Genomic DNA, 25,604 nt, shown 5'->3' with positions numbered 1-25,604 from the left:
AGAAAACCACAGGGGTTACTTCTCTCTCACCATCTGTAATTACACTAATTACTGATAAGGTGCCAGGAACACTAAGGCAGGCTGCGTGTGACAGCACACGATGGAGAGTGTCCTGGCAAGCCATCGTTCTCCATCAGTGGCCAGGAGGAGGCTGACCATGTCAGCAGGATGATGACTGCCTTTCCTGTGGCAGGGAAGAGAACAGGCACCTCTGTTGCACACAGGTTATTTTGAAGTGAAGACACAAAACTTGACTTTAGTCCTTTCTGAGGGGAGGTGATTTAAGGCCATAGGCTGAGGAGTTGATCTGTACCTTAAGCAAATTAGCCCTATTGAGGCCACTGAAACTGCTTTAATGAGCAGAAGTTACTTCTGTGAGTAACAGTTTGCAAGACTGACTTCATCATTGACAAATATGTAATGAAAGAAAATGGTGGATGAGAAGAAGGGAAAATTAATAAATTATATTTAAGTATGTATAAAATTGCTGGACAAATGGTCCTGACTATTAAGGTAAATGGTGCTTGTAAATTCCATTTAATCTTCTGAGATTTTCTTTTACCATAACTCTTACAGTATCTCAGAGGAAATAATGTAAGGATGACTTGCACATTTCAGAAAAAGAATGAATATAAGGTTTCAAGATTTATTGATGGGATGTTTTAAAACAAAAGATCTTCTTTTTTCCTTTGGAATTACTCTACCGTTTATTTTCATTTCCTCAGTTTTTTGTTCACTGTATTATGAACTTCTCTGGGGAAATCTATTGTTAGATGTTTTCACACACATAGGCCCCCTTCTTCCCCCTTGATAAATGATAAAATTGTGCTCCAGTGTTTGCAACACATTCTTGAAATACATCTGAATTCCATTATACAGTTTGTCATTTGCATGATACCTTTTGAGTTACCACTCTTGGAGAAGCCTTATATACTACAGAGAAATGCACTAGGAAAATGAAAAACAAGTTGGGTATGAAGTCCATGGGGTAAACAGCAGAGATTGTGTTGAGCTGATGGCCTTATTTCCATGCAAGTTCAGGGGTAGAAAAGGTACATCTCAGTGCTAGTCACTATTTGCATGGACTGTGTTCCCTCTGCAGGAATATTGCTGCAAACAGGAGTGACAAGGCCTTCATAACTCAGGATGCAGTGTACTACCTTTTTCACCCCAAAGACATTTATTAGATTCCTGCCTGTTCTGGATTAAGTCTTAATAAGTTTCACAAGTTTTAAACTTGCTATAACAGTCTAAGCTCTCTCTTTAATATCAAATGGAATAACTAGTTGTAGCACAGAAATCTTAGAGATGCGTTCCCATTTTACCAGAGTTATAAACCTGGCGAGAAAAGAATGGCATGTCTGTATGTCTGGTTAACACCACTGCCTGTCCTCCTTCCTGCAGAATCAACACTTGTGTTTGCTGTGATGTGACTCAGATGGGATATGCATTTTGTACAGATTTGGTTTGACATGAGTGAGTTAATTTTCTGGGCAGCTCAGGATTAGGGAATTGCTCAGTATTCCCTTGGCTGTCTGCTTGCAACACCCTCTTCCCTTTCCTCTATCCTTTTCATTCCCACAAGGCTTTTTTCACATTGGAGTGAGCCCCAGTGCAGTGGTGAGCTCATCCCAGAGCAAATTAGACATGCAGAACCTTATCCTATCCATGCTGCCTTTTAAACACCTCCTCCTTAAGGAGGCTGTATCACCAAACATGTTATAAACACAGCAAATTCCCTTCCCAGCCCTCCACAACCAGAGCAGGAAGAAATGCAGCATTCCCAGAAGTCTACCAGCAATCAGGACCTTATTCATTTGTTAAAAGCATTTCAATATATTATACATTATAAAAAAAAAAAAAAAGAAAGAAAGAAAAAAAAAAGGATGCAGTGAAAATCCTCCTGTAAGAAGTTCAGAGTCTTCTGTAAAAGTAACTGAAATGGAGTAATACTGTGGTAGTGCTTTTTCAGGGGGTGAATTATCTCATGTCTCCAAACTCTCACCTGCTTGTTGAGAGGATCCCAAATCAGCAGGTCTGATGTGCACAAAACATGCACTGAACTCAAAAGTCAGGATGGGCTACTAGTCCCATTTCAGTGTTCATGTTCTTACTATTTCTAGTGTGACTTTTACAGAACCCATCCTAATAAAGCCCTTGTTCAGCCATTTGTCTAGCTAAATTTGTAAAGTAGGAACAATCTGCTTTGGGAGCAAATTCATCCCTGAAGGAAGTGGGTATTGTAGTCAGTCAATGAGATTGCCCCTACTTACACCACAGATAAATGTGTTGCTTTATCCCAACATTTCTGCTTTGCAATAATTTCACATTCCAAATTACAAACCTCTGAAAATTGTAGATTATAATAAATGTGCTGACACAACTTCAACTGTTATAGTAAATGGCATTGCTCTAATAATGAAATAAAAAATCCTACTTAATCCTATTCTTTCCCTAAAGTGGTGTTTTGCATTAGCTATGGATGAAAAGACAAACAAGTACATGTATATTCAACAATAGTGTCAGCTGGGTCAGAGACGAATAGGAAATAAAATGAATTCATAACACCCCTGGAGGTAGCTTTCTGATACAGGCAGTTTTTTCTTTGATTTGCCCTCATTGGCAGCATTCATTGTAATTTTAACATAGCCTCCAAATTGGCCTTTATTAATAGCTGTCCTGATCTTAATAACAAATACACTCTGTAATCTCCAGTCTGGGTGCTTCTGAGGTGAACAATTACATAGAGCAGAATAGATCATATGGGTATTTAGAGGGACCTCTCACTCAAGAGTGCCTCATTTCACGTTCAGACCATCCAGACAGTGTTTTGGAGAGCTGTAGATACAGAGCTCTTCTGTCTCAAGGCTTTGAAGCTAAAATACCTTTCTAGATATGATAGTGAAATAGTCACCTTGAATTAAGGTTGCTGGCAATCTTAAAAAGTCCTTATTGAGCTTTGAGTGCAATCAGATGGTACTTGCTTATAAATGAGAGTTAATGGAAACATTAAACAGTACAAGCTACTGTGACCCATGTCTTCAGAATATTAAGCACATTTTAAAATTGTGGAACACCATCTAGTCCTTTGTGTTCTGTAAAATATTGCTTTTTCTAACCAGCATTCTCTGGGAGCAGGTTATTTGAAATGTTCAGCATTCTACATTTGCATGTAGTGTGTATTTCTAATTTATTTCCTCACTTCTCTGGCTACCATTTATTTCTGGTTGATACTATACTCAGTTTCTCTTTAATTATTCCATCTGCCAGAAGAGTGTGATGCATTTTAGAAGGTGGTTGGTTTAGTTGTTTAAGCTTTGAGTTTTGGAACTGAATGGGATGACATATTCTTCATTTAGCAGAATGGACTAAGAAGAATTATATACCCCAAGTGATAAGCTTGGAACTGCTAAAGAAATGCCAAAATCCAATTTTTTTCCTCTCTCTAGTTGTCTAAACATCTATTAGTCTCTTGAAGGGAACTCATAAATCCTGCAAATTTAGTTTCTCTGAAACCAACTCTAACAGTTGTCCTTCCTACTAATCATGTTTTATATCAATTTTATATTTTTCAATATTCAATAAACATGTCTTGTGCTTACTGTGCTTGTTAGAAAGTATCTGCAGTATAGGCTGTATGAGGACAGTTATTAATCAGCCATTTCAGATGGCTGTGGGGTTAGTTTAGTAAGTGTATCCATTTATCTTTTTTATGTTTTCTTCTTTGTTCTTTCCATTTACCCAATATGGAATTTCTTTTGTCCTTTTTGGTTTATTTCTACCAGGGTATGTCAAAAAGGAATTTAACACTTATAAAAAAAAAAAAAAAGAAAGAAAACACCAAAAAAAAAAAACAAAAAACCAACAAACAAAAAAACCCAAAACCACCCAATAGCTGAAAGAAAGAAAACATACCACCCTTTGGGTTTCATTCATGAAAAGATCTTTGCATTATATCCACTTAAATCTGCATTAAAAAATAGCAATAGAATGCATTATCTACCAGTGATTCTTTAAAGCAGTGGATAATTTACACATTAAAGTGAAATGTAGGTTTAAAAGCAGGAGTGTAGGATTGAATTAGAGTTAAGAGTCAGAATGATATAGTCCTGTATGAAAATGGTCTTGGTTTCCTGGGGGTATTGTCCTTCTGGTGTAATGAGACTTGCAGATAACAATCAGGGACTGTGGATAGATCAAGGCACAGCGATACATTGAGAATGGCACAGCAAGTAATGGCTCTGGGGAAACAAATGAATGTGTCTGCTAGATAAACAGCATTAAAAGTTTCTGTTCATCGCCAAAGTCCAGGCCTCTAAAGATTAATAATCCCTGAAAAATTGAGTATTGGGTTTGAATGGCAAGGTTTGGGTAGCAGGGAGCTGCAGGGGTGGCTTCTGTGAGAAGCTGCCAGAAGCTTCCCCCATTTCCAGCAGAGCCAATGCCATCCTCCAGGATCCTCCTGGACCTGCCACCAGCCAGGCTGAGCCCAGCACTGACAGTGGCAGTGCCTCGGGCATAACAGATTGTAGAAAGGGAAAAACCTGCTGTGCAACAGCAGCTGCAAGAGAGGAGTAGGAGTCTGTGAGAGGAAGAGCCCTGCAGACAGCCAGGGCAGTGCAGGAGGAGGGGCAGGAGGTGCCCCAGGTGCCGGAGCAGAGGTTCCCCTGCAGCCCCTGGTGCTGCCCGTGGAGGGGCAGCTGTGCCCTGCAGCACAGGGGGGTCCTGGCAGCAGGGATCCTGCTGCAGCCCGGGGAGGGGCCCACGCCAGAGCAGGGGGCTCCTGTTCTCAAAGGAGGCTGTGACCCATGGGAAGACTGTACAGGTGTCCCAGTAGAGAGAGAAGCCCACGCTGGAGCAGGTTGTCTGCCAGACTTGTGACCCATGGGGGACTCACACTGGAGCAGCCTGTGCTGGAGGGTGTGCCCACAGAGGGGACACGCTCTGGAATGGTTCCTGAAGAGCTGCGATCTGTAGGAAGGCGGAGTTGATGAAGTTCCTGAGGGGCTGACCCCGTGCTGGAAGAAGATGGGGAGCATGAGAGGAGTCCTTCCCCTGAGGAGGAAGAACCTGCAGAGACAATGTGCAATGAACTGACCATAATCCCCATTCCCCTGCACCACTGTCAGGGGAGAGGCAGAGAAAATTGTCAGTGAAGTCCAGCCCAGGAAGAAGGGAAGGGTGGAGGAAAGGTGTTTTATCATTTGGTTTTATTTCTCATTGTCCTACTCTGATTTCATTGGCAATACTTCTAATTGATTTCCCCAAATCGAGTCTGCTTTGCCCATGACAGTAATTGCTGAATGATCTCTCCCTGTCCTTTTCTCAACCCACAAGCCTGCTGTTACATTTTCTCTCTCCTGTCCAGATGAAGAGAGGAGAGATAGAGCAACTTTGGTGGGCACCTGGCATCCAGACAAGGTCGACCCCTCACAAATACTAACTTTTAGAAGATTTCTTTTTTAATCCATGCTGCAGTTGTACTTTTATGGGTTCACATATTACAGGGAGGCACTGGCCATTTATCAGGATGCTAATGACTGATAGTTATGTGTCCAGGTACTTTGTAACCACTGGGTTGCCCGACAACAGAGGTCACTGGAAGACTGATGGCTCACAAACCAGTTTAAAGATCTCCTTCACTTTTTTCTTTTTAAGGGCACCAACACGGCTTCAAATATTATAAAATTTCCACATTGGGATTATTGTCCCCTCTTTAAAATTCCATGTGTCAGGAGGCTTCCATGATTTACTGGTAGTCTTCAAACAAAAAACCTTCCTAAGAGAACACCCATTGATTGCTAGAGTTATTTAAAGGCTAACAATAAAAAATCATAGACTTCAGGCCCATCAAGGCAAAAAGGAAACAATAATTGCAATTTGCAAGCCTCCTGCTGTGGGTAGAGGAGCTGGGGCTGGCAGAAAGGGAGATCATCTATTTTAATGGCTGCTGCCACAGGTCAGGGGGAGATGTGCCAATTCATTCATCCCGTGATAAGACAATTTGTCAAGGTGAAAAGATGGGTGTGAGGTAGAAGAGTGCCCAGCTGACTATCAGCTCAGATAAAAGCATGGATATATGGGAAACTATACAGGAGCTTATTTGGTGGCTGCTCGTCTTTCTAGGTAGAGAGATCCCCAAATGAGAAACCTTTTCTGTCTCTGTAGCAGCAAATAACGTGGTTTCTTACCCCATGTATTTTCCTGTACCCAAGTCTTGGATTGAAAGAAGTCAATACAGTGTTAATACAGTAATTTGCGATTCAACTCTTTTGCCAAAGGAAGCATAGGGACAGCAGCATCTTCTAGAAGCTTCCTTCCCCCTTAAACAAGGCCAGGCACAGGCCTGTGAGATTTCCCTGTGTAAAAATGTAAATAAATAAACAAAAATGGGGGTATGAACTGGCAGGTTCCTGGCTTGGAAGATGTTTGGTCTCCCTTTGGACACTAAGAACTGTGAGGTCCCATCAAACCTCAAACAAGCACCTCCTCTTCTTGCTGTTACCCACTTTGCATTCTCAGTTTGATAAGGTTCCAGAAAGGAAATTCGTGGTGCCCCAAACTGAGAATAAAACGTGGACAACTTTTTCTCCAGTTTTAGCAGTCTCAGAGCTGAATTTCTCTTCTGATTTAGAAACATTTGCAGATGTATATGGACTAATTCCTATGAGACAATGTGGAAATAAAAGAGGACATGAACGAGCAGCTGACTGCCAAACTTCATGATGGATTAGTCTGAAAGTCATTTATTCTTCCCTAGAATCATACAGAAGCACTAATACATATATACATGGACTATTCAACAGTTTACTTACCTCAGGTCTGATTTTGCTGTTGTTGAACTGAGATTTTTTCCTTTGACTTTGCTGAGGTGTAGATTTGGCCCATTGTACATAAAGTTAATTCATTACATGTAATTCTGTATTGTTTCTCCTTTTTTTCAGAATGCTTGAGGATGATCTAAAACTCAGCAGTGATGAAGATGATAATGAACAGGTAAATGCATCTAATATAAGTGCATATACCATTTAAACTAAAAAAGTTATTTCATTGGTTGGATCTGTTTGTGTGTTGACATACTGTATTTGCACGAAAAGCATTTTGGTGTGCTGCAGAATCCATTACCTTAAACCTTGTTTGCTTCTTTCTCATTAGAGGAAACAATCTCAAGCAGGAATGTATTTCAGTTTTGCTGGTTAACTTTGTGAAGTGGATTAAACTAAACCAAAATATGACTTATTAACCTTTGAATTAGGGACCACACGGAGCATCATCCAGGAACAGCCAGTGTGTTCTGAATCTCTGTTCTCCATTGTACCAAGCTAACTGTGGAACAGCCTCCCCTTGCTTTGCACCCATTTTCTGAACTGATGATCTTTTTGGAGGTGCATGTAAAAAGGACATAAGAGCACCAACACAACTATAGAGTTTGTTTGCACTTTGCAATCCACTTATACAAGCCCACACAAGAAAATTTGATCTGTAAGTTCTTGTTCCAGTCAGAGAGTAAAGGGTTGGGAATCCACAGTAATCCAGTGACTCCCATTTGTGAAAGGGAAAGCCCTTAGCATGTAGCTCTAAATCAATACTGAAAGTTTCTCCACATACTTGGGATATTAATGAAGAATCATTTTCATAAAACTGGCTCATGTAATTTTCTATACTTCCCACTTTATAAATATTTATGGATAATGCTGGGAAAGAAAGCTGTGAAATTCATATTCTCAACATTCTTATCAGAAAAAAAATGAAACTTTGTGTTAAATTCATCCTTCATTTTACTTTATATATTCAATAGGCTTAAATGTTTAAATCTCTGCAATAGAGAGACAGGTAATGCTATAATTCAGCCTAAGATCATCTGTTCAGTCTGGGAAATGTTAATTATAGGCCAATTGTTCTTTCTTATTTATTTTTAAACCACCTAAATGTTCTCCCTCAGCTACCTCATCCATCCTTTAGGGTCATGCCAGGAAAGGTTTACCTTCTGGTGAAAGTTGACCCCTTAGTCATACAAGTCAGTATTTTTTAGCACTGGCAAGACTTGCAATGTCTCCTGAAGCCAAAGGGTCAAAATCTTTGTGCAATGCAGACATGGTGACTGACGACACCATCAGGTTTGCAAATTTGCCCAAATGGTCCTGTAAAATGACACTGTGATCCTGAGATGCCTAAAATACAGAAATGGAAATACATTGTCAGGTAGCAGTTACTGTTGTTTTCCCACAGTAACAGTTTTCTAGTGACTTGAGCAGAATTTACAGTTTACACAGTTTATACTGCCAGGATGAAAACCCTTATCACTGGTGAGTGGAGAAGCAAAGGCCTGGACCAGTGTTTGCTGACATCAAATGAAAAGCCCTCAGTGATGTGAGCAGATGTCACCTCTGATGTTGATCCCAAGCAGGAAACAGCTCAGTGCACAGAGGGGTCCTGACAGCTCTGGAGCCCTCCCTGCTGTCAGTGAGGGACGTGCCTCTCCCCAGGCAGCATCTGTGGGTGAGCAGTGTCCCTGCTGCAGGCCAGGGGCTGCAGCCTGGGCCCCTCTCTGGTGGGGATGTGTCCCAGCTGCAGGGAGCCTCAGACTGCTCCAAAGCAGAAACTCCTCGTGTCTTCCCAGAATACATTCACAGCAAAGGCTGCAGACAAACAAGAGAGCGCCACAGGGACCATTCATGGAGTTTCTCTACATTTGGTACTCCTTAGAAAATTTTTTTAACTTTTTTTCTGACACAATCATTTCACTTAGAAAGTATCTTCTAAGATCATCAAGTCCAACTCTTAACTGAGCACTACCAAGCCCACCACTGATTGCCCAATTTGGGGTCACCTATTAACGGAGCCGTATCCTTAGGGATTCCAAATAAAGTAACTGGACACAACTGCACATTGAGAACATTTCTTAAATGCCCTGCACTGCAAGGGAACCTTCAGCTTTCCTGGGTACCCCACATTTGTATGGTTGCATCTCTTCTATTTGTTTTACAAATAGAGTGTAGAAAAAATTATACAGCTCACTCAGGAATTATACATTCCTCATTCAGGAATTTAGGTTTCCTGAATTAATGACTGTAAGTGTCTGCCTTTATATTTTTGTCAGGCTGAGGCCTTGCAATGCTGAGCAGCAGGACTCTGCTGCATCTCTCAGTCACTACACTTCAGCAGCCTCTGCCACATCTCTTTAAGGAGAAGGGATTGGAAATTGAAAGCAGGGTTGATCTAGCCCACTGGTCAGACACATAAACAACAAAAAAGGAACTTCAAGGGCTTTTTCAACATAAATATTTTGCAGTCAAGTGACCGTTTTTATTCAGGTGTACACATGTACTCATTCTGGCAGGGAGAGAAAAGATTAAAAGTCTTACCTCAAAACCATTCTAGAAGTTTATGCAGCATTTCTATAAGGAAATTGAATCACTCTCTTTACCGTCTTTGTGATTTTTTCTGCTATGTGTCTGCAACCAGTGCAAAGCATGAGCTGGCATTTACTCACTTTGACTCAAAAACCCCCAACACAATACATAAAAATCAAGTTTCTTTCCTTTATTTCTACTCTAATTGTAAGGAAATCAAAATTCTTTGAAACTGTGGTCAGCAGGGGGCCCAAGAATTTCTCCTTTGAGAATTGCTATGGACCCTTCAATTTTTACAGGACAGTAATGACACTGATCCATAACTGTACTTGGAAAGCAACTTTTAGGGAAAATCTGTAGAATGTGGGGAGAGTTTGATCTATCAGCCTGTGTTCTGAGACTAGCAGTAGTCCATTTGTCAAGGTGGAAGATTGTTAGAAACATGGCTGCAAGAAACAAAGCTCTTCTGTTTTGCTCCCTCACTCCTATGAACAAGCACCCTTATTTATGAGCTGTATTGCATTTACTCAGGTGTCTGTGGGCCTTGCACTGTTTCAGCTGTTACAGATCTCCTTCCTTTTTTCCCCACTGCTGAGGAGGAGCACAACCACACAATAGCTCCAGTCAGTCCTGTAACTGAGAAGTTGAGCTTCATTTCTGGATAGGATAGGAACTACCAGCTTGAAGTCAATGGAAGGTATTTATTCTACAGATAGCATCAGCAAGGCTGTTACTGATTGTGCTACCCAGTTTTGGCATTCCCTTTTCAAACAGAATTTTGAATAACTAGAAATTGCTCCTAAAAGTTATAAACATGATTTGGAGAACCCTCCTTAATGTAAGTGTTATGTTTATTTTGCTTAAGACACACATGATGATGGCCTAGCAACATATCACCAAGAAAACGATGAAGGAGACTGTACACTTTAATTTCACCCCACAGGGCTTAAGAAGCTTCAGCAACTGAGAGCTGACTGCAAATTCAACCTCCTAGTGCCAAACTGCTTCAAATTGCTTGGAAACTTTGTAGGTTCCTTTCCTTTTAGCCTTCTGGCAGCTGTGGGCTTGATGCAGAAGTTGTTGGGTGAATTTCTTTGGGCTGCGACCTGCAGGAGGCCCAGTGAGATGTTCATTGTGGGTGCCCTCAGATTTCAGATCTGTAAAGCTTTGGAGCATGTAGGTCATTGCAGTAGAGCATGGGGCAAGTTACAATGACTGCACCCCAGCTGCAAACTCCTGTCACCACCCTCTGGGGCAGCAGTGAGGGGCTGCATTTACCCACCTGCATGTACCCACCTGCATGTACCCACCTGCATGTACCCACCTGCATGTACCCACCTGCATTTACCCACCTGCATTTACCCACCTGCGCCTCCACATGTAAACACAACCACAGTGCCTCCAGTGCAGACACTGTGGAGCTGGCCATGTCACACATGCTTTGTCCCATAGACAAAATGCTGATTCTCACGTCTCATTGTGGGTGATTTGGGATTAAAGACACACAGAAAACGATGGGTTAGATCTGGAATCAATTTTCATTTACAGCTGAGAAGCAGTTATTGATGCTGCGCTCACAGTTCAATAAAAGATCTAAAGATATAGACCTTGTGTTTCTCTTTCAATATAAGCAGCATAATCAGTGTCAAATGTTTTTACAAAGAAAATTGTATTGACAGTTTTATTAAAATTGCTGTCTTTAAAGTTTTAAGTTATCCACAATTTGACCTACTTGAATGGTTTTTTAATATGTACACTGACCAACCCAATAGATTTTTATGTCACATATTTATAATATCAGGTACACATCTGTTTAATGTATTATTTGAGAGGTACTGTTACATGTAAGCATTGGCTGGATTGTGAACTCTCTTGGTGCTGTCAGTTGGCACATGCATCAGAATTGTGTTCAGTATGGCACAGCATTTTCAGACTGGCTACAAAAGGTACAATCAAGGCAGATGACAAACATGCTATTAGTAAACCAGGAGATGACAAGGCATTTCAGAGATTCTAACGTTAACACTCCTCTCTGAGGAAGGACACAGCTTTTTAGATGGCTTTATTACTCTGTTAAAAACGTACATCAGAAATTAGGAAGAGTAGTGAAGATTTTTAATTAGTAGCTCAGTTCAGCTGAAAAAGCTTACATAAAACACAGGTTAGTATTTTTGTTCTTTAAAACACCTCTGTATAATTCAAATAAGCTTTGAGCTCAAAGGCATCCAAATGAGTTGTGCCTGGATACAGTATTTTAAGTAGCTGTAGTGTACCCAATTTTCTTTTACCAGCTCCTCTTTGTTCTTCTGCCTAAGGAATCGTCCTGTTAACCTTTTAAATGTGTACTTAATTTAAAGCACATTGCTGGGGTTCTGTGTGTTTTTGAACCAAAGAAACTTTGATACTAGTTACAGATCTGCTCCATTTTCATCATTTCATGTATATAGTGGTTTTGGCAGAACAAATCAATAAGATATTTTTCTTTTCTACCTGATTTTTTTTCTTCTCCCCTTAGTGATTGCCACTTTTCTGAAAACCCTAGAAACACAAGACATGCATGTAATCCATGGCCCTCCTCTATTGTTTGTATTTTACATAAACATAATTAATTTTTGCTAGGTTAGTATTAGGTAATTAAATTCAAAATGTTTGACTTCTTAGCTGAGCCATAAAAGGTAGTCAGCCATAGGCTGAGCTTCGAATTCTTATAGTACATGCTGAGCTTTCAATGCCTTTATTCGAGTTCAGTTTTTTAAAATTTATTAAGTTCTAAGGCGTAGTATGCCTTCATCGTATCATGTAAACATTTTTTAAAGTGCAACAGTGATCACGTTCCTTTTAACAATAGATATCCTTACCTGTTCTATTTTTTCCCATTTTTTAGCTGGATCCTGAACAAGCTGTTTACCTCCCCAAGGTTTCTCTACATTTCCATTTACTTTGTTATCAGCAGAAAGGCTGAAGAACAGCTCTTCAGTAATGACATCAATACTGCACACACAGTGAGAGAGGTCATCTTGTCAAAGCTATAGAAAAATCAGATGGATTAGGAAGAAACTAGGTGCAAAATAACTTTGATAGAGTCTTTTAATGTAAACAGTTTATCTGTCATTGGGTTCCATTGAAATCCCAGAGTGGTGCAGCATCAGTTGTAGCCACAGCAGTGTGTGTTTGATAAAGAACACACATTCCAGTGTTGAAGATTTGTAGTCATGCTTTATAATGTAGGGAAATGTTTTCATTAAGCCATTAATGAAAACAGAAGCTATTAGGATAATACAGTCATTCTCCAACCTTGTCAGTCTCTAACCATGAAAAATCCTTTCATGGAAATATGTCCTTCCTTGCTACCTCGGTCCATTTTAATTGTTTTTCAAATTATTTCATTGTGCACAACTGGATGAAACAACAATATATCAGCTGTGAGTTAATACTCCAGCTTGTATTAGGCAAATCTTTGGTGCTAAGAGATTTGATGGCTGATGTATCTAAGGTTATAATTCACATGGTAATGATGAAGGTTCATATCATTTGTTTATTATCAGCAGAAGCTTTCAGTAGCCACCCTGAGATCTGGGCTGAGCTGTCTGCAAAAAGCATAGCACACCACTAAAACACAAAGTGTCAGCAAAAGCTTTTAACTTGTTCAGATTCACAGAATCACATGTAATTTTTTCACACATGTTGTTACTGTGGAGGTCATCCATCAGTGAGGAAGGGGATTAATGCAACCAGGAAAAATGGTTGCTGTGGAGTGCACAGGAGTTCAGAACAGGAAGGACTTTGCCCCTGGAGCTTGCAGCTGTGCTCTTCCCTGGGTTCTGGGGCAGCACCTGTCCAGACCAGCACAGGAGCTAGAGGAACTCCATCCCTCCCACTGCTTCACCTTTTCCAGCTGTTTCCATGGCGTGACACTGGCAGCTCAGTGTCAAAAACCACAGTAAAGAAAAAAATAGAGGAAAAGAAATGCTGGCAGTCAGACAGCCCTAACGAAGTGGGAATGACATGCCTTAGCTGGAAAGTTTTACATGTACATCTTCAAGAAGCCTTCTCCTCTCTTCCCCACAAGTAAGCAGGCACTCCATAATCCCCCAGCCCTCTAACAGGGGCTGCTCCTGAGTTCACTTCTGCCACCAGCCTGAGGCTACCTAGCTCTGTCAGCCCCACTGTCAGACATAATTCCTGTGAGAGAGAAGCTTTAGAACCCCTGATGCCTCTGTCACTACTTAAAAAGAGGTCATTCCTCAGTACAGCCATAAGAACCTGGTGCTGGAGATCTGCAGCCTTTTGGGGTTGGGAGAGAAGAGGGAGAGGAGGCTTTCAGTCCACAGGATGGGCCATGTACTCTCTGTGTGTGTGCATGGTTGCACACAATTTTTTTAAAGGAGTCTTTATTATAAGCATGAGGAAAATATATTTTGCCAGAGCCTCTTGCTATATATGCTACTTATGCAAAAGCCCTGTAGTGTTTTGGCAATGAAGCAGAGGCAGCAGCATGTGAGAGAATTGATCAACCCCAGCATTGTTGTTGCTAAGAGAAAAGCTAGCCTTGGCCATACTGTCCTGTAAAATAAATCTGAAGTCTGTGATACCTGCAGGCCATCTCAGTGCTCAACACTCACTAATCTGACCACATAGGACACATTTATCTCCCTTTTCTCCTCAGAAGGTGAGTGGGATTTTTATCATGAATGTCTCGTGGAGCATTTTGGTGAAGAAAGTGTCTGGTTTTCTTACACTGGCCATCTGCAGCACTGCTCTTCCGTAAAAGCCTAAGCAACTGTCTATGAACTTCAAAATCTGAATTCCTGGGAGTTTTTTACACTGATAGAGGATACTGCTAGTGCTGTGTTTGAGATAGGGAGCAAAAGGCTGAAGGAGGGACTCACAGGTGACCAGAAAAGCTATAAAGTAGGTGCTGGAAAGGGCATGATAAATCCAGTAATTAGCCTCTGTCAGCCAGAATAAGGAGAGAAGTGAAAGCTGATCTCTCCTGGAGGTATTCCAGAAAGAGAACAGTAATGAAAGCTAAACACCTTAATTTTTCTTAGGATGAATTCATCTGCCACTGCAAGGTTTGCTGGGGTTGTAGGTGCTCTATTCTGTGCTGGCAGGATCAATCTTCCCAGAAGACATCTCCCTGCCCACAGAGACAGGTCAGGACCAGAGTGTGACAGTGAAATTGATTTGAGCAGGGTATTCTCATGGAGAGTGTGCTTGCTTTTCAAAATTCCCAACTTCATGGCAATACTATTAAGTCTAATTTTTGGAACTGTGCAATTTAGCAATAGGCTAATTCATCTGAGCAATGTACTAAACCAGACCAAGGTCAGTAAAGAGTTATTTCACATGTGTTTACCTCTGTTGTCTGCTTGTAATACATTTAACATTCAGTATAGATGTAATGTTCAGTACAAATTAAAATCCTCAAAGTTTTTATTTCCTGCACAGGAAATAAATGGGCAGCATGAACTGCAGCAACATCAGTTCACTGCCACTGCTGATACTTGTGACTCTGCCCTTAGGAAACTATTCATTTACTTAAAGTAGGAGAAGACTAAGGATAGGTTGGATTCCCAAAGAAATGAATAAAGGCCTTTATCACAAAGGGAAACCTAAGGGCATAAACTGCAAATGAGCAGGGGTTCAAGGGGCTGTATTTTGAGGTGTCTGCCTGTCCATTGTGGCAGAGCAAGTGAACATTGCAAAAGTAACAATCAGGCACTGCACGCTAAAACTACACCTCATACAGAGAGAGAGACCTTAATAGCAGGACCACAAAATATCAGCACTCTTCAGATAAGTTCCAGCGATACAAAAGATGGTTCTCCTGCTAGAACTGTGAAACTGAACAATACTCAGATTGTGGTGACTGTCTGCAGCTGGACAGTAAGGTCACAGGATATCCTTTGAAACAAGCCTTTTGCTGCTTATTCCTTGAAGGAAGTTTGGGGAAAACTTTTTGTTTCTCTTAAAAAGGATTCTTGACCTTTTCTATGTTTCTTCTGCCTCTTCAATTTTTTAATCACGTGATTAGCATGATGAAGTACAGATATGCAGTAAACCCAGCAAGGAATGTTTTTTTTTATTATTTGTTAGCCTTCTGGAGGGTTAAAGCAAACACACATTTTAGAAAAATCATCAGTAAATAAGACAATGGCAAATACTGAGTTTCAGTTACCAATAGATCTTTTTTATTTTCACAATAGGATTATCATCCAGTAGACTTTTGTCATTTGTGATCAATTTGTAACAAATTAATTTCCAGGAAATGATGTTTCAAACCACAATTTCAATGTGGATCTTTTTTCTTAAACATGGACCATTCAGTACAGTTTTCCAAATTTCTTTCACCAGGGATGTGTAGTTCTTTTCCAAACAAAACAATTCTAATGAAAAAATCAGGTCTAGCTCTAGAAAGAGTTCAATTCTCTGCCATAGCTGGTAGTGTAAGAACACTTATATCTGCTAGGTTTTATGAGACATTGGCTAGCATTGTTAAATTAACTTGACAGTCACAGAATTCCAGGGTTGGGAGGGATCTCAGGAGATCAAGTCCAACTCCCCTGACAAGGCAGAGTCACCTGGGATAGGTTACAATGATTCTTAGGACTGCAAAAGCAGAAGCAGTAGAATTTGTAATGTCATGTTACAATTTCTGCTTTGTTGAATTGAGGCCTCAAAATTAGTACAAAAAGCAGCTTCTCATCAAGAGCATTTTTATGGGAGAGGAAGACACTGTTTCAAGCCTCTTTTGTCAAGGCACATTAGTACTAAAGCCCTAAAATAAGCAAACATGTTATGTGAGTTATCTTTGCAGCAGGGCTGCTCGCTGACAGATAGCTGTAACAGTTTCTATTGTAAAGTTCACCAAAGACACTGAGTAAACGAAACCTGTGTGGCAGAAGCAACAATGTTCACAGTATCCACACTGGCTAATTTAAAACCAGCTCAGATATGTCTACACAAGCAGCCAAGCGCTCCTCAGAGTGCAGTGTGCACTCGGAGCATGTGTAGCTTATTTCTCTGTTAAAAATAATTTTAAAAAGTATAGAATAGTTCTTCGAAAATTGGAAGTGGCCACATTTGTTATTGCATGCTTTCTTAGTTTGATTTAGACCATTACACTGATGGAAGACAGGGTTTTGGAAAAAACTGCTGATAGAAGCCCAAATATATCCATGTTGTTGCTCAGTTAAAAGAAGTTCACGTTCGTCAAGGATGAAGGTGACTCCTAAACCACAGACAGACTGGTTTAGATTTAATCACTTAAACTCTTTTTTTTTGTTTTGTTTTACCCCACCTCCACTGCAACAATTGAAATGAAATTTGCAGTATTTCAAGTACTCCTGAGCATCTCCCTGTGAAGCCATGAAGGTTACTGCACTGCTCAAAGCAATGATGGGAGCTCTCTGTGGTTCATGCACATCGAGGACTCAGTGAACCATTCTGATTTGCTGATACCACATGCTTGGTGACTTGATAGCACAAAAAATGGTTTTTGGCTAACCATTCTACACATTTGAATTCTAAGGGGAAAATACTCATTTTTAAAACTGTGACATGAGGAGGGCAATATCTCTTCCATTGTTTTTGGCCCTAGAAACAGTAACATTGGCCTTTTTGTCCTCGAGGTGAGACTGACTGGGAACATCACACACAGAATCTCAAATGCAAGGTTGCCAACTTCATGTCAAAGGCAATTAGCAAGAAAGAAATACAATCTCCTCTGTTGACATTAGGGGACAGGTAGAGGAGAGTGCAACTAATGAAGTAAAGAATAAAAAATTGAGGAACACAACACACATATTTATACACACACATACTGATCCTTCAGGCCTTGGGTTTTGGCTTTCTGATTCCCAGCACAATTCTGGATGGTTTGTTTGCTGCACACCATATTCTCCTCCTCCAGAGGAGGTCCAGCTGTGTTTAGCACCAACTGTATCATCAGGGAATCAGAGCACAGCACAGTCAATCAGTTGGGGTTCTCAGCTGGTTACTTAGGATCATAGAGAAGGCATTATGTATAAATAAGAGCATGACATAATTTCCAAAACGAATTATAACCTAGGAGGAGATATAAACTATATATAAAACTTAACTAATGTGGAAAGTATCTTTGTTTTTACTGTACTGTTGAATCAAGTCTCTGGGAAGTCTCTTCTATACTTACAGCACAGGAGAAGAGTGTGGTGGATTATAAACTTATTTGTGTAGTCACTTGGTTGTTCACCCAAGCAGGCAGAGCTGGTTAGAAACTGGGAAATAAACCTGAGTCAGAGTTGCAGCTGCTCGTGGAAAAAGGGGGAAAGTTTGGTCATGAAGGCCTGCCTTCTTCTGCCCACACATTCAATGGCGTGAAGTCTCCTCTGTCTCACCCTAAGAAATACTTTGAGGCTCAGAAATTGCCTTCTTACCTGGCTCACCAGTGCTTCTGAATGAAGAGGGTGAGGGGGCATTCTTGGAAAAAAATTTTTGTCTAATCTCACTTTCTCAAAATCAAATAGTTTTCAATGAAAATTCTGGGTTTTCAGTTATGCAATGGATAGCAGAACCTTCTTTGGATAGCAGAACCTTCACCTGTAACAGTTCACCAAAAATATAATCTGCATTTTGCAGATGCCAACTATTTTACTTGGTTATTTTTGAACTGTCCTCTTTCAGTTCATTCATCTCTCCTTTGTGATGCAGGAAAAGTTTACTGGCTGGTATGCTTTTTCTGGTTCATTCAATCCAAAAGCCAGTCAGGTAATCAATAGTGATAAATAAAAGCATCATTTTCACATTTTGCAGTCCTTGTTCATAATCTAGAAGTAGTTTGTGCTTATGCCCATGTTTAATCTTTTGTGTAATAATTAAAAAATACCCTCTAACAAAGAAATTTTATGGGTAAACCACACTACAGAACAAGTACAGCACAGTGCAGGTGCCTCTTCAGCTAATGGTAAAACAAGTAGCACCAAAATCAGGTGTAGAGGTAGGAGTCATTCACAGCTACAAGAATCAGGGTAAAACATTCCTGGGCAAAAACTCTCTGATGGATGAGCCTCTGTGTCTTACTGCTTTTCACACATTCCTCATCTTTTTCCTTCTTATTCAGCACTGGAGTCAGCTGCTGAAATAAGGTCTTAGGGAGCAGAAGCACAATTATTCAGAGGCCATAATTGTTAAAAAAAAATCAGAAGAAAATTACAAATTAAAGTGGAATGATTGTCTGGTTCACTCTGACTTCCATTTTCTAATCATCCTAAATTATTTTAATGCATGTTTTCAAGCTCAAAATTAGCAAAGGTCCCATGATGTAATTCTCCTAACACCCATTGAATATTACATTATACCAGTCCAATTTCATTTCAATCTTTGGCAGCAGCGTCTGTCACTCAGGGCACATATATGGGGGTTTAGGGACCTTCCACCTGCTCTGTTTCTAGATAATACTTTTAATACATGAAGTTTAGGAGTCATTGTGAAGTTAAAACCAACTTCTTACTTGTAAAGGCCTAGGAATATAAGATTAAAAAAATAACTCTTAAAATGTGTTTGTCTTTGAAATATCTTAAATATTAATAATCAAAAGCTTGCATCAAGTCTAAAACAAATCAAACTCAGTTGTGAAGATGAGAAATAGGAATTATTAACTGAGTAGCAAGGCTGATGGAGGCTCAATGAGATCATTTTGTTCAAAGATTAAAGGCGATGAACACTGAAATAGTTGAGGAGGATGGCTACGAACACATCTGACTAGAGCTGCTAAATTCAGTAATGATCAAAAGTTAATTATCAAAGCAGAGAACTACTCAACACAGACAATTTGAGTCAATAGCTAAGCAGTTGAGAAAAGAAGTAATTTGGAAGGAGTATTTTCCTATAATGAAGTTATATAAAAGACATGCATTTCAAAGAAACCTGCCTAAAACAAGATTGCATTCTTCCTGATCAGAGAAAAATAATTAGCTCTAATTGACAGACCTGCTGCACACCAAATATTTTCAAACAATATGTTTCTGCATCAAAGCCTAATGTGTAGAGTTACTCAATGTCACTTTGATTTTGCCTTCCTTTATCTTCTGCCACTGGGCATGCTCATGATATCGCAACAAATACGCTTTGAAAAATGAATGAGCAACACCTACAAGACAAATAAAAACAGAAGGACAGATCCTGCATTTCTTTCTCAGATGGAATCCCTGGCGTATTGTGTGCTGTGTTTGACATCACCGTGATCCCACTCAAAGTGAATCCTTTGTAACAGGAAATGACCAGTTGTCTGAGATTCCAACATTAAACTGGGCTGGCATGTGGATTAACCCAAGCACTTGTAATGGTTTTTCAGTTTTGTATAAGCAAGCATTTGTGTGAAGGACACTGTTCCTCCAGCATCTGCCTTTTCTTAAGAGTTAGGAAAGTGTGACTTTCTGGCAACAAAGGAAAAAAAAAGGTGGCAATTCTCCATGTAAAAATCTAGGGAAAGATATGTGCTAGAAGGTTCACAGTCCAATAAAACAAAATATATCTGTAGTTCTTTCTTCCTGAAACTGCTACCTTTCTTTCAGGGTAAATGGTTGTGATAGACATAGCTAAGTGGTCAAAAATGAAACATGCAGTTTAGACTCTGCTCTTTAATATTCTGTGACTTTGACATTGCCAGTTCTCACTCTCTGAAATATCTTCATCTTCTTTAATCTTTCATGTAAACAGTTTAGCTCACACCATCGCGCATGTGCTCTCCAGAATATATTCTGCTGTACTTTGTATTAAATCTGCATTATCATTATTTACTTGTGATCCTAGACACTCTCCTCTCTGCTATTTCCTCTTCTTTATCTGTATTTTGATACCTGGTTTTGTGTAGTGATTTTTTGAATAATTCAGGGGAAAACCTTGATTTAGATGCAAGTTTCACATGCTTGAACTCAGAATTGTTATGGTCCAGCTATTTGGTATATAGAAGAGTCAAAGAAAATACCACTCTACAGTCTAAAATAAAATTCTGACATTGTGGAAGAATGTTTTTGAGCTTTAAAAATAATTTTAGTCTCCTGCAGGATGGCACTGAAACTTGGATTTTAGTGGGAAGTTTGGGAAACTGAAATGCCATTTTTGATGGGGTTTAAGTTCATTTTAAATTAAGCATTTTTGTGTTGTTACGTGTAGTTTATGACTTAGAAAATTTCTTAATAGCATGCATCTGACTCTGCATTTGCAGAGAACTATTGGAAAGAGACACAATCACATTATCTCACTGTTGAGGCAGGGACCCCATTTCATCATAAGCTTGTTTGAGAAGGCATAATTAGGCTTGGGTTTTTCTCAATTACTTGTGCAATCTGAAGTTGAGCATTTCCTGAGGTTTAAGTGTTTTATTTAGCACCCCTACTGTACAATTAATGTAATTGATTTCTATCATGCATTCGTTGATTTATTCTTTAGATGGAAAATATAATCCAGCTGAAACAAACACATTTTTCTTTGCAAGTTGGGAGCCAGCCCAGAGGATTGCCGTTGCACCATCCAAGCTCTCACAAGCTCTCATTCTTTCTCCCAAATTTTAAAATCATTATTAGGGATTTTCATGGATTTAAATGCAGATATTACCTTTGCTATGATGGGAGGAAAAAGTGCCAAAACAGCAGGTATTTTGAAAAACTAGCCCCATTGTAGATCTCAAGGGAAAATTCATTCTGGCAAAATTTGGAACCCAGTTGTGCGGATCCCAGAGGCCTCAAAAGTTCATAATTTTTCATAAAGGATTTAATTTTTCAAGGGCTTACATGAGAATATTTCTGAACCACTAATATTCACACTTCCTATGTAGGAACCATTTTATTTCCATCTCTAAGTACAGCAGAGGTTAAAGTTCCTCACCATAACCCTTTTCCTAAATGTCGGCACGCTTTGTTAAAATACCTCTGGAGGTAATTAGGCACTAAAACTTTCCTTTCTGTAATGGGTTTATGGATCAGTTGTCTTAATTCTGCCTCTCGCTACTCTCTGTGCTTGTAATCTCACCAACCATCTGACCACTTTCCACATTTAAATCTATTACAGCCTTGTTCTGCAAACACCAGGAGGAATTCTCCGAAATGATACGACACTAGCTTTCTCTGCCAGTTATATTTCCATCCCTCTTCCTTTAAAATATTATTTACCTATTCTGAACAAAACAAGAGTGGGATGCAAGGTCGGTTCAGATTACATAATTACGCCAGAGAAGCATTAAAGGGAGAAGTCTCCGCTAACATCTCGAGCGGCTTAAGCGGTGTGATAGACTGGCGCGGCGCTGCCATCGCTGCCCCCAGCTGTGTTGCTTAGCAACATTTTAATTCAAGAAGAATCGAAGGAGATGAAATCCCCGTGGAGAGGGAAACAGAAATAAGAGGGCCGTTGACAGATGATCTGAGTTGTTTCTTCTAATATACTGTGAAGATCACTGGCTCTTTTCATGAATGATAAATGGACTGTACACAGATCAATGGGTTCAGCAATAAACTGGAACCAGGCTCCATGTCTGAGGTGGTGCAGGCCGAGGGGCCCAAAGATTTACTCATTTAGATGATTTGGAGTGTGTTTTCTCAAAGGTTTCACAAGAGGAAATTGATCTGAACATTTGGTCATCTCTTGCCCTTTTCTGTTGCTGGTGAATAAAAACAGTTTTGGAAATGGAATCTGTTCTTCCCTCTATTTCTTCCTGTTGTTGTTCTTGCTCCTGATAGGGACAGATAGCTTGTGACGAAGGGGCCAGACCTCAGAGTGGGAAATGAAGTAACAGCCCTGAATGAGCAGTTGCTAAAGACTGGTGGCCATTAAAAATAAACAAACCCCACTGATATCACAAACTGGGACAGGAGCCTTTCAGACCCAGCACTATCTCTCTGAATGGTCCCACAGTCTGGGATGTTGCTGGTGAAGAGCTCCCATGGCTGATGTTTGCTTGCTTTGGTGTGGCTCTTGCTTAATGATTTGTTTTCCCCACCCCTCTTGTGTTTACAGGCTGCCGAAAAGACAAAATTGAGAAACATTCCTGTAAAGTAAGTTATTTTTATATCCCTTTGAAAATGCAAGTTTAATGACATTGTTGTATACAATGACTAAAAAGACTGTAAGAGGGGTGATGAAAGAGACAATAGAATTCATGTTGCCCCTAATCATAGTAGTAAAAAGGTCAGTATCATTGAGGAAAGCTTTCGATTTCTCATGTGTCCCTAATGATTGCACTCCTTAAGTTTCATCCCGTTTCCATAAATTAATGTGTTGTCTATGAATAGCTGCCAAATAATCACAATCATACTCAATACATAGCGCTTCTAGCCTTGGGGAGGTTTTTACATGCAAAAAAGATTATGATTTTTAATTGCAATCCTCGAGAAGGTCTGACGGGGGAAATAACTGGGAATGTGCCAAATAATTTCTGGGCACATGGGAATCTTTTGCACCTATGTATCAAGGCTTTGCTATCATGTTGATGAAGAGCTTTCTCCCTCTGTGCATGTGCCTCTCTTACACCATACACACATGCATGTGTGCTCTTTGCACAGCGCTTTGTGAAGGATGAGCAAGCTACCAGGGAGCAATTTCAAGGGCATTTTATGATAAGTTCTTAAATCTTAGGGCACTAGCAGCAACACTCAACCATATATCATTGAATTAAGAAAGTTGCTGTATAGATGTCCTGGCTCTTTGAGAAAAGGCATTTTCAGTTAAAGCTAACAGCATCAGTTATTCTGCTTAAATAATGAATACTCCAGTCCTAATGGGCTCTTATGTACCAATAAAAACACATATTTAAACTTCAGTAGGTATTCATAGCAGTTTAACTACATCCCAGTAACTGTATATTCCTGTTAAAGACAGAGTTCTTATTTTTTTAGCAGTTTGCTGATAATGCTGACTTTTAGACTGGAGTGGGTTTGTGTTTGTAAGAGCATGCACTGACAGGACTCCCCAGTCATTGTGTTCTAGCTCACATAACAGAAGAGTACAGTTCTATTTGTCACTTGGATTCCATCATGTATAGTCATTCACACCTTATAAAGTGAACACAAAATGTGTATGAACACTCCTTGGAGTGATTAGGCGATATGTCAGATGACCATAAATCACTCTCTCCTTATGTTTCATTCAGTCTGATAAAAATTAGAAATAGGATCCAGCAAGAACCTGATAGCATGTGAAACTTGTAATAAGACAAGGGACCTTTCTTGCCTATAGGGCTAGTTCAAATTCAGTGCAAGCTGAATTAAAGTCATTGTTAGCTGGGGGTTGTTTAATAGAGAGTGAAATGAGCTGCGTTTTCACCTCACATTATACAGGATCCAGGAGTTGCAAGGTGATGAAATTCCTGGGGAACAGTTCCAAAATAATCATTTATCAATCATACACTTTTTTAATACATTTTGAGTCAAATTCTCAAGAATGACTCAACCGAAGTGTATCTTCCCACTTATAACAGAGGCATTGAGCACTGCAGTTATTAAATAGAATGTATGTGCCACTGAAGCCAAGTAAATCCACCAGGAAGATTTGGGAGTTGGGGGGAAAGGGTGATTTAGGTTGTTTTTTATAGGACTTGAGTAAGGGTAACATTTTGAGATGAAAGAAGGTCAGATGGACAGTCTCACTCTTTCCCCTTACATGTGTGTATTTCACCCTGCATGTTGCCCCCAACTGGTTGTTTAACTTCTCCTTGACTATGCTCATGGTGGCAGCTTCAATTAGTACCCTAGGGGATCCATTATACACATTAATTACACTGTGCATAACAAAACAGCTGAAAAATCTGCCTAGTTTTGTTCAGTGACATAACCATTTAAGGTACCTGTGTACAAGTATGAGTGTATGCTAAAGCTCTCTGAGTAAAAGAAAGAAAAGTGTCTTTAAGATAGCAGTAGTAGCCATGGATTGCATTTATATAAGTGTCAGAGCCACGCTTAGTACAGCCCAGGCTTGGCCAGCTTTTGGTTGCTGCTTTTGTAGCTCTCAAATGTCAAGGAGAATTTCACTTGAATTTTAATGTTCTTCAGCTATGCAAAATAAAGTTAGTAGCTTCCATTGTCATAAGGGCTGAAAGCTGTACAGATTCCTTCTACCATATGTGACTTATCACATACATTTTTAAAAACACATTTTTATTATTAAGACATATGTGAGAGTACACTTCTGCAAATGTGAATTGCTTTTGGCTAAAAGCCATGCACTAATAAGTAGAGTTGAATCTAACTGCATTTGACATCTGCTATAATATATATATTTTTTTACATATATAAATATATATATAAAATATTCGCAGTTGTCATTAGCATAAAAAATTTCCTTGTTTTTACCTTATGCTGACATAGTTCTTGTGTTCCAAAACTGAAGTAAAAATCACTTCCTTTTAAAGACTGTAGGTTATATAAAGTCCTTGGACAGAGCCAATAGTGCCACCATTTAATGTATTAGTTTAGGAGCACGATGAAGATTTCTATAGAAATGGTCTATTTACTTTTCATTGCTCAGTTCATTAATGTTGCTGGTGTAATATTTGGTAGGAATTTCACTGTTCTTTTATGTTCTCTAGAATCCCTACAGCATTAAATAAGGCGGAAATACAAGGGAAGGGGGAAAAACAAGGAAGTTTTCTTTTTGCAGTTCAGTAAGGCAGCCAAGCAGCTGGTTTCTCAATGCCCAAGGGTATGTTGGTGCTCGGACTATCTTGGGAGCTTCCTGATGGCCCAAGTAGGTGCAGTGGCACTTGGCTGCTTCAGAAAGGAGGCTTGGCTTCAGTTCCGTGGTGCTTGTAGTACTGGAAGGTACAAGGCATCCTCAGAACTCATCTTTATGTATTGGTAGCATCATCTTACATAATATTACTATAAATAAGCACTCAGAAAATAGCTAAGAAATCTCTGTATCTGCAGAACTGATTTTTTTTTTCCCCCAAAAGCAAAAGACCCTTTTTTGAGGGTGTATGACACCAAGGTGGGCCCCATATCTGCTCAATCCATTACATATAACTGATTCATGCTCTCCTGGCCTTGTCATGTAAGGAGCACTTGCTTTCTTCCATTGATTTTATCCATGTTTACACTGAGAGTCTGTGGTACAAAAGGGATTCCTGGATGTGAAGTCCTACATGCTTATCTACTTGCTGGTCCTTATCAAGCTGTTCCTATCCCTGCATCCGAAAGAGGTAACATGACTTAAACAATTTCTCTCTGTGGAGGGTTTCTGATTTCTAAAGATTTGTTACATGAGAGATGGTTTTGAAAT

The 25,604-nt window shown here is 39.7% G+C and overlaps 1 protein-coding gene across 2 annotated transcripts in view; it reads left to right on the top strand.

Moving 5' to 3' along the window:
* The window catches only part of AFF2 (AF4/FMR2 family member 2), a 333,484-nt gene that overhangs the window by 231,300 nt on the left and 76,580 nt on the right, over positions 1-25,604 (top strand). For both annotated transcript variants that reach the window (XM_041485178.1, XM_041485177.1), the window contains exons 8-9: positions 6,945-6,996; positions 22,347-22,384. In XM_041485178.1, coding sequence (XP_041341112.1) covers positions 6,945-6,996; positions 22,347-22,384 — 90 coding nt within the window. The remainder of the gene's footprint in view (positions 1-6,944; positions 6,997-22,346; positions 22,385-25,604) is intronic.

Source organism: Pyrgilauda ruficollis, unplaced genomic scaffold (genome assembly GCF_017590135.1).
Source record: "Pyrgilauda ruficollis isolate IOZ18807 unplaced genomic scaffold, ASM1759013v1 scaffold7, whole genome shotgun sequence".
Lineage (NCBI taxonomy): Eukaryota > Metazoa > Chordata > Aves > Passeriformes > Passeridae > Pyrgilauda > Pyrgilauda ruficollis.
Note: the sequence above shows the minus strand (reverse complement) of the source record. Positions and strands in the feature narration are given on the sequence as shown.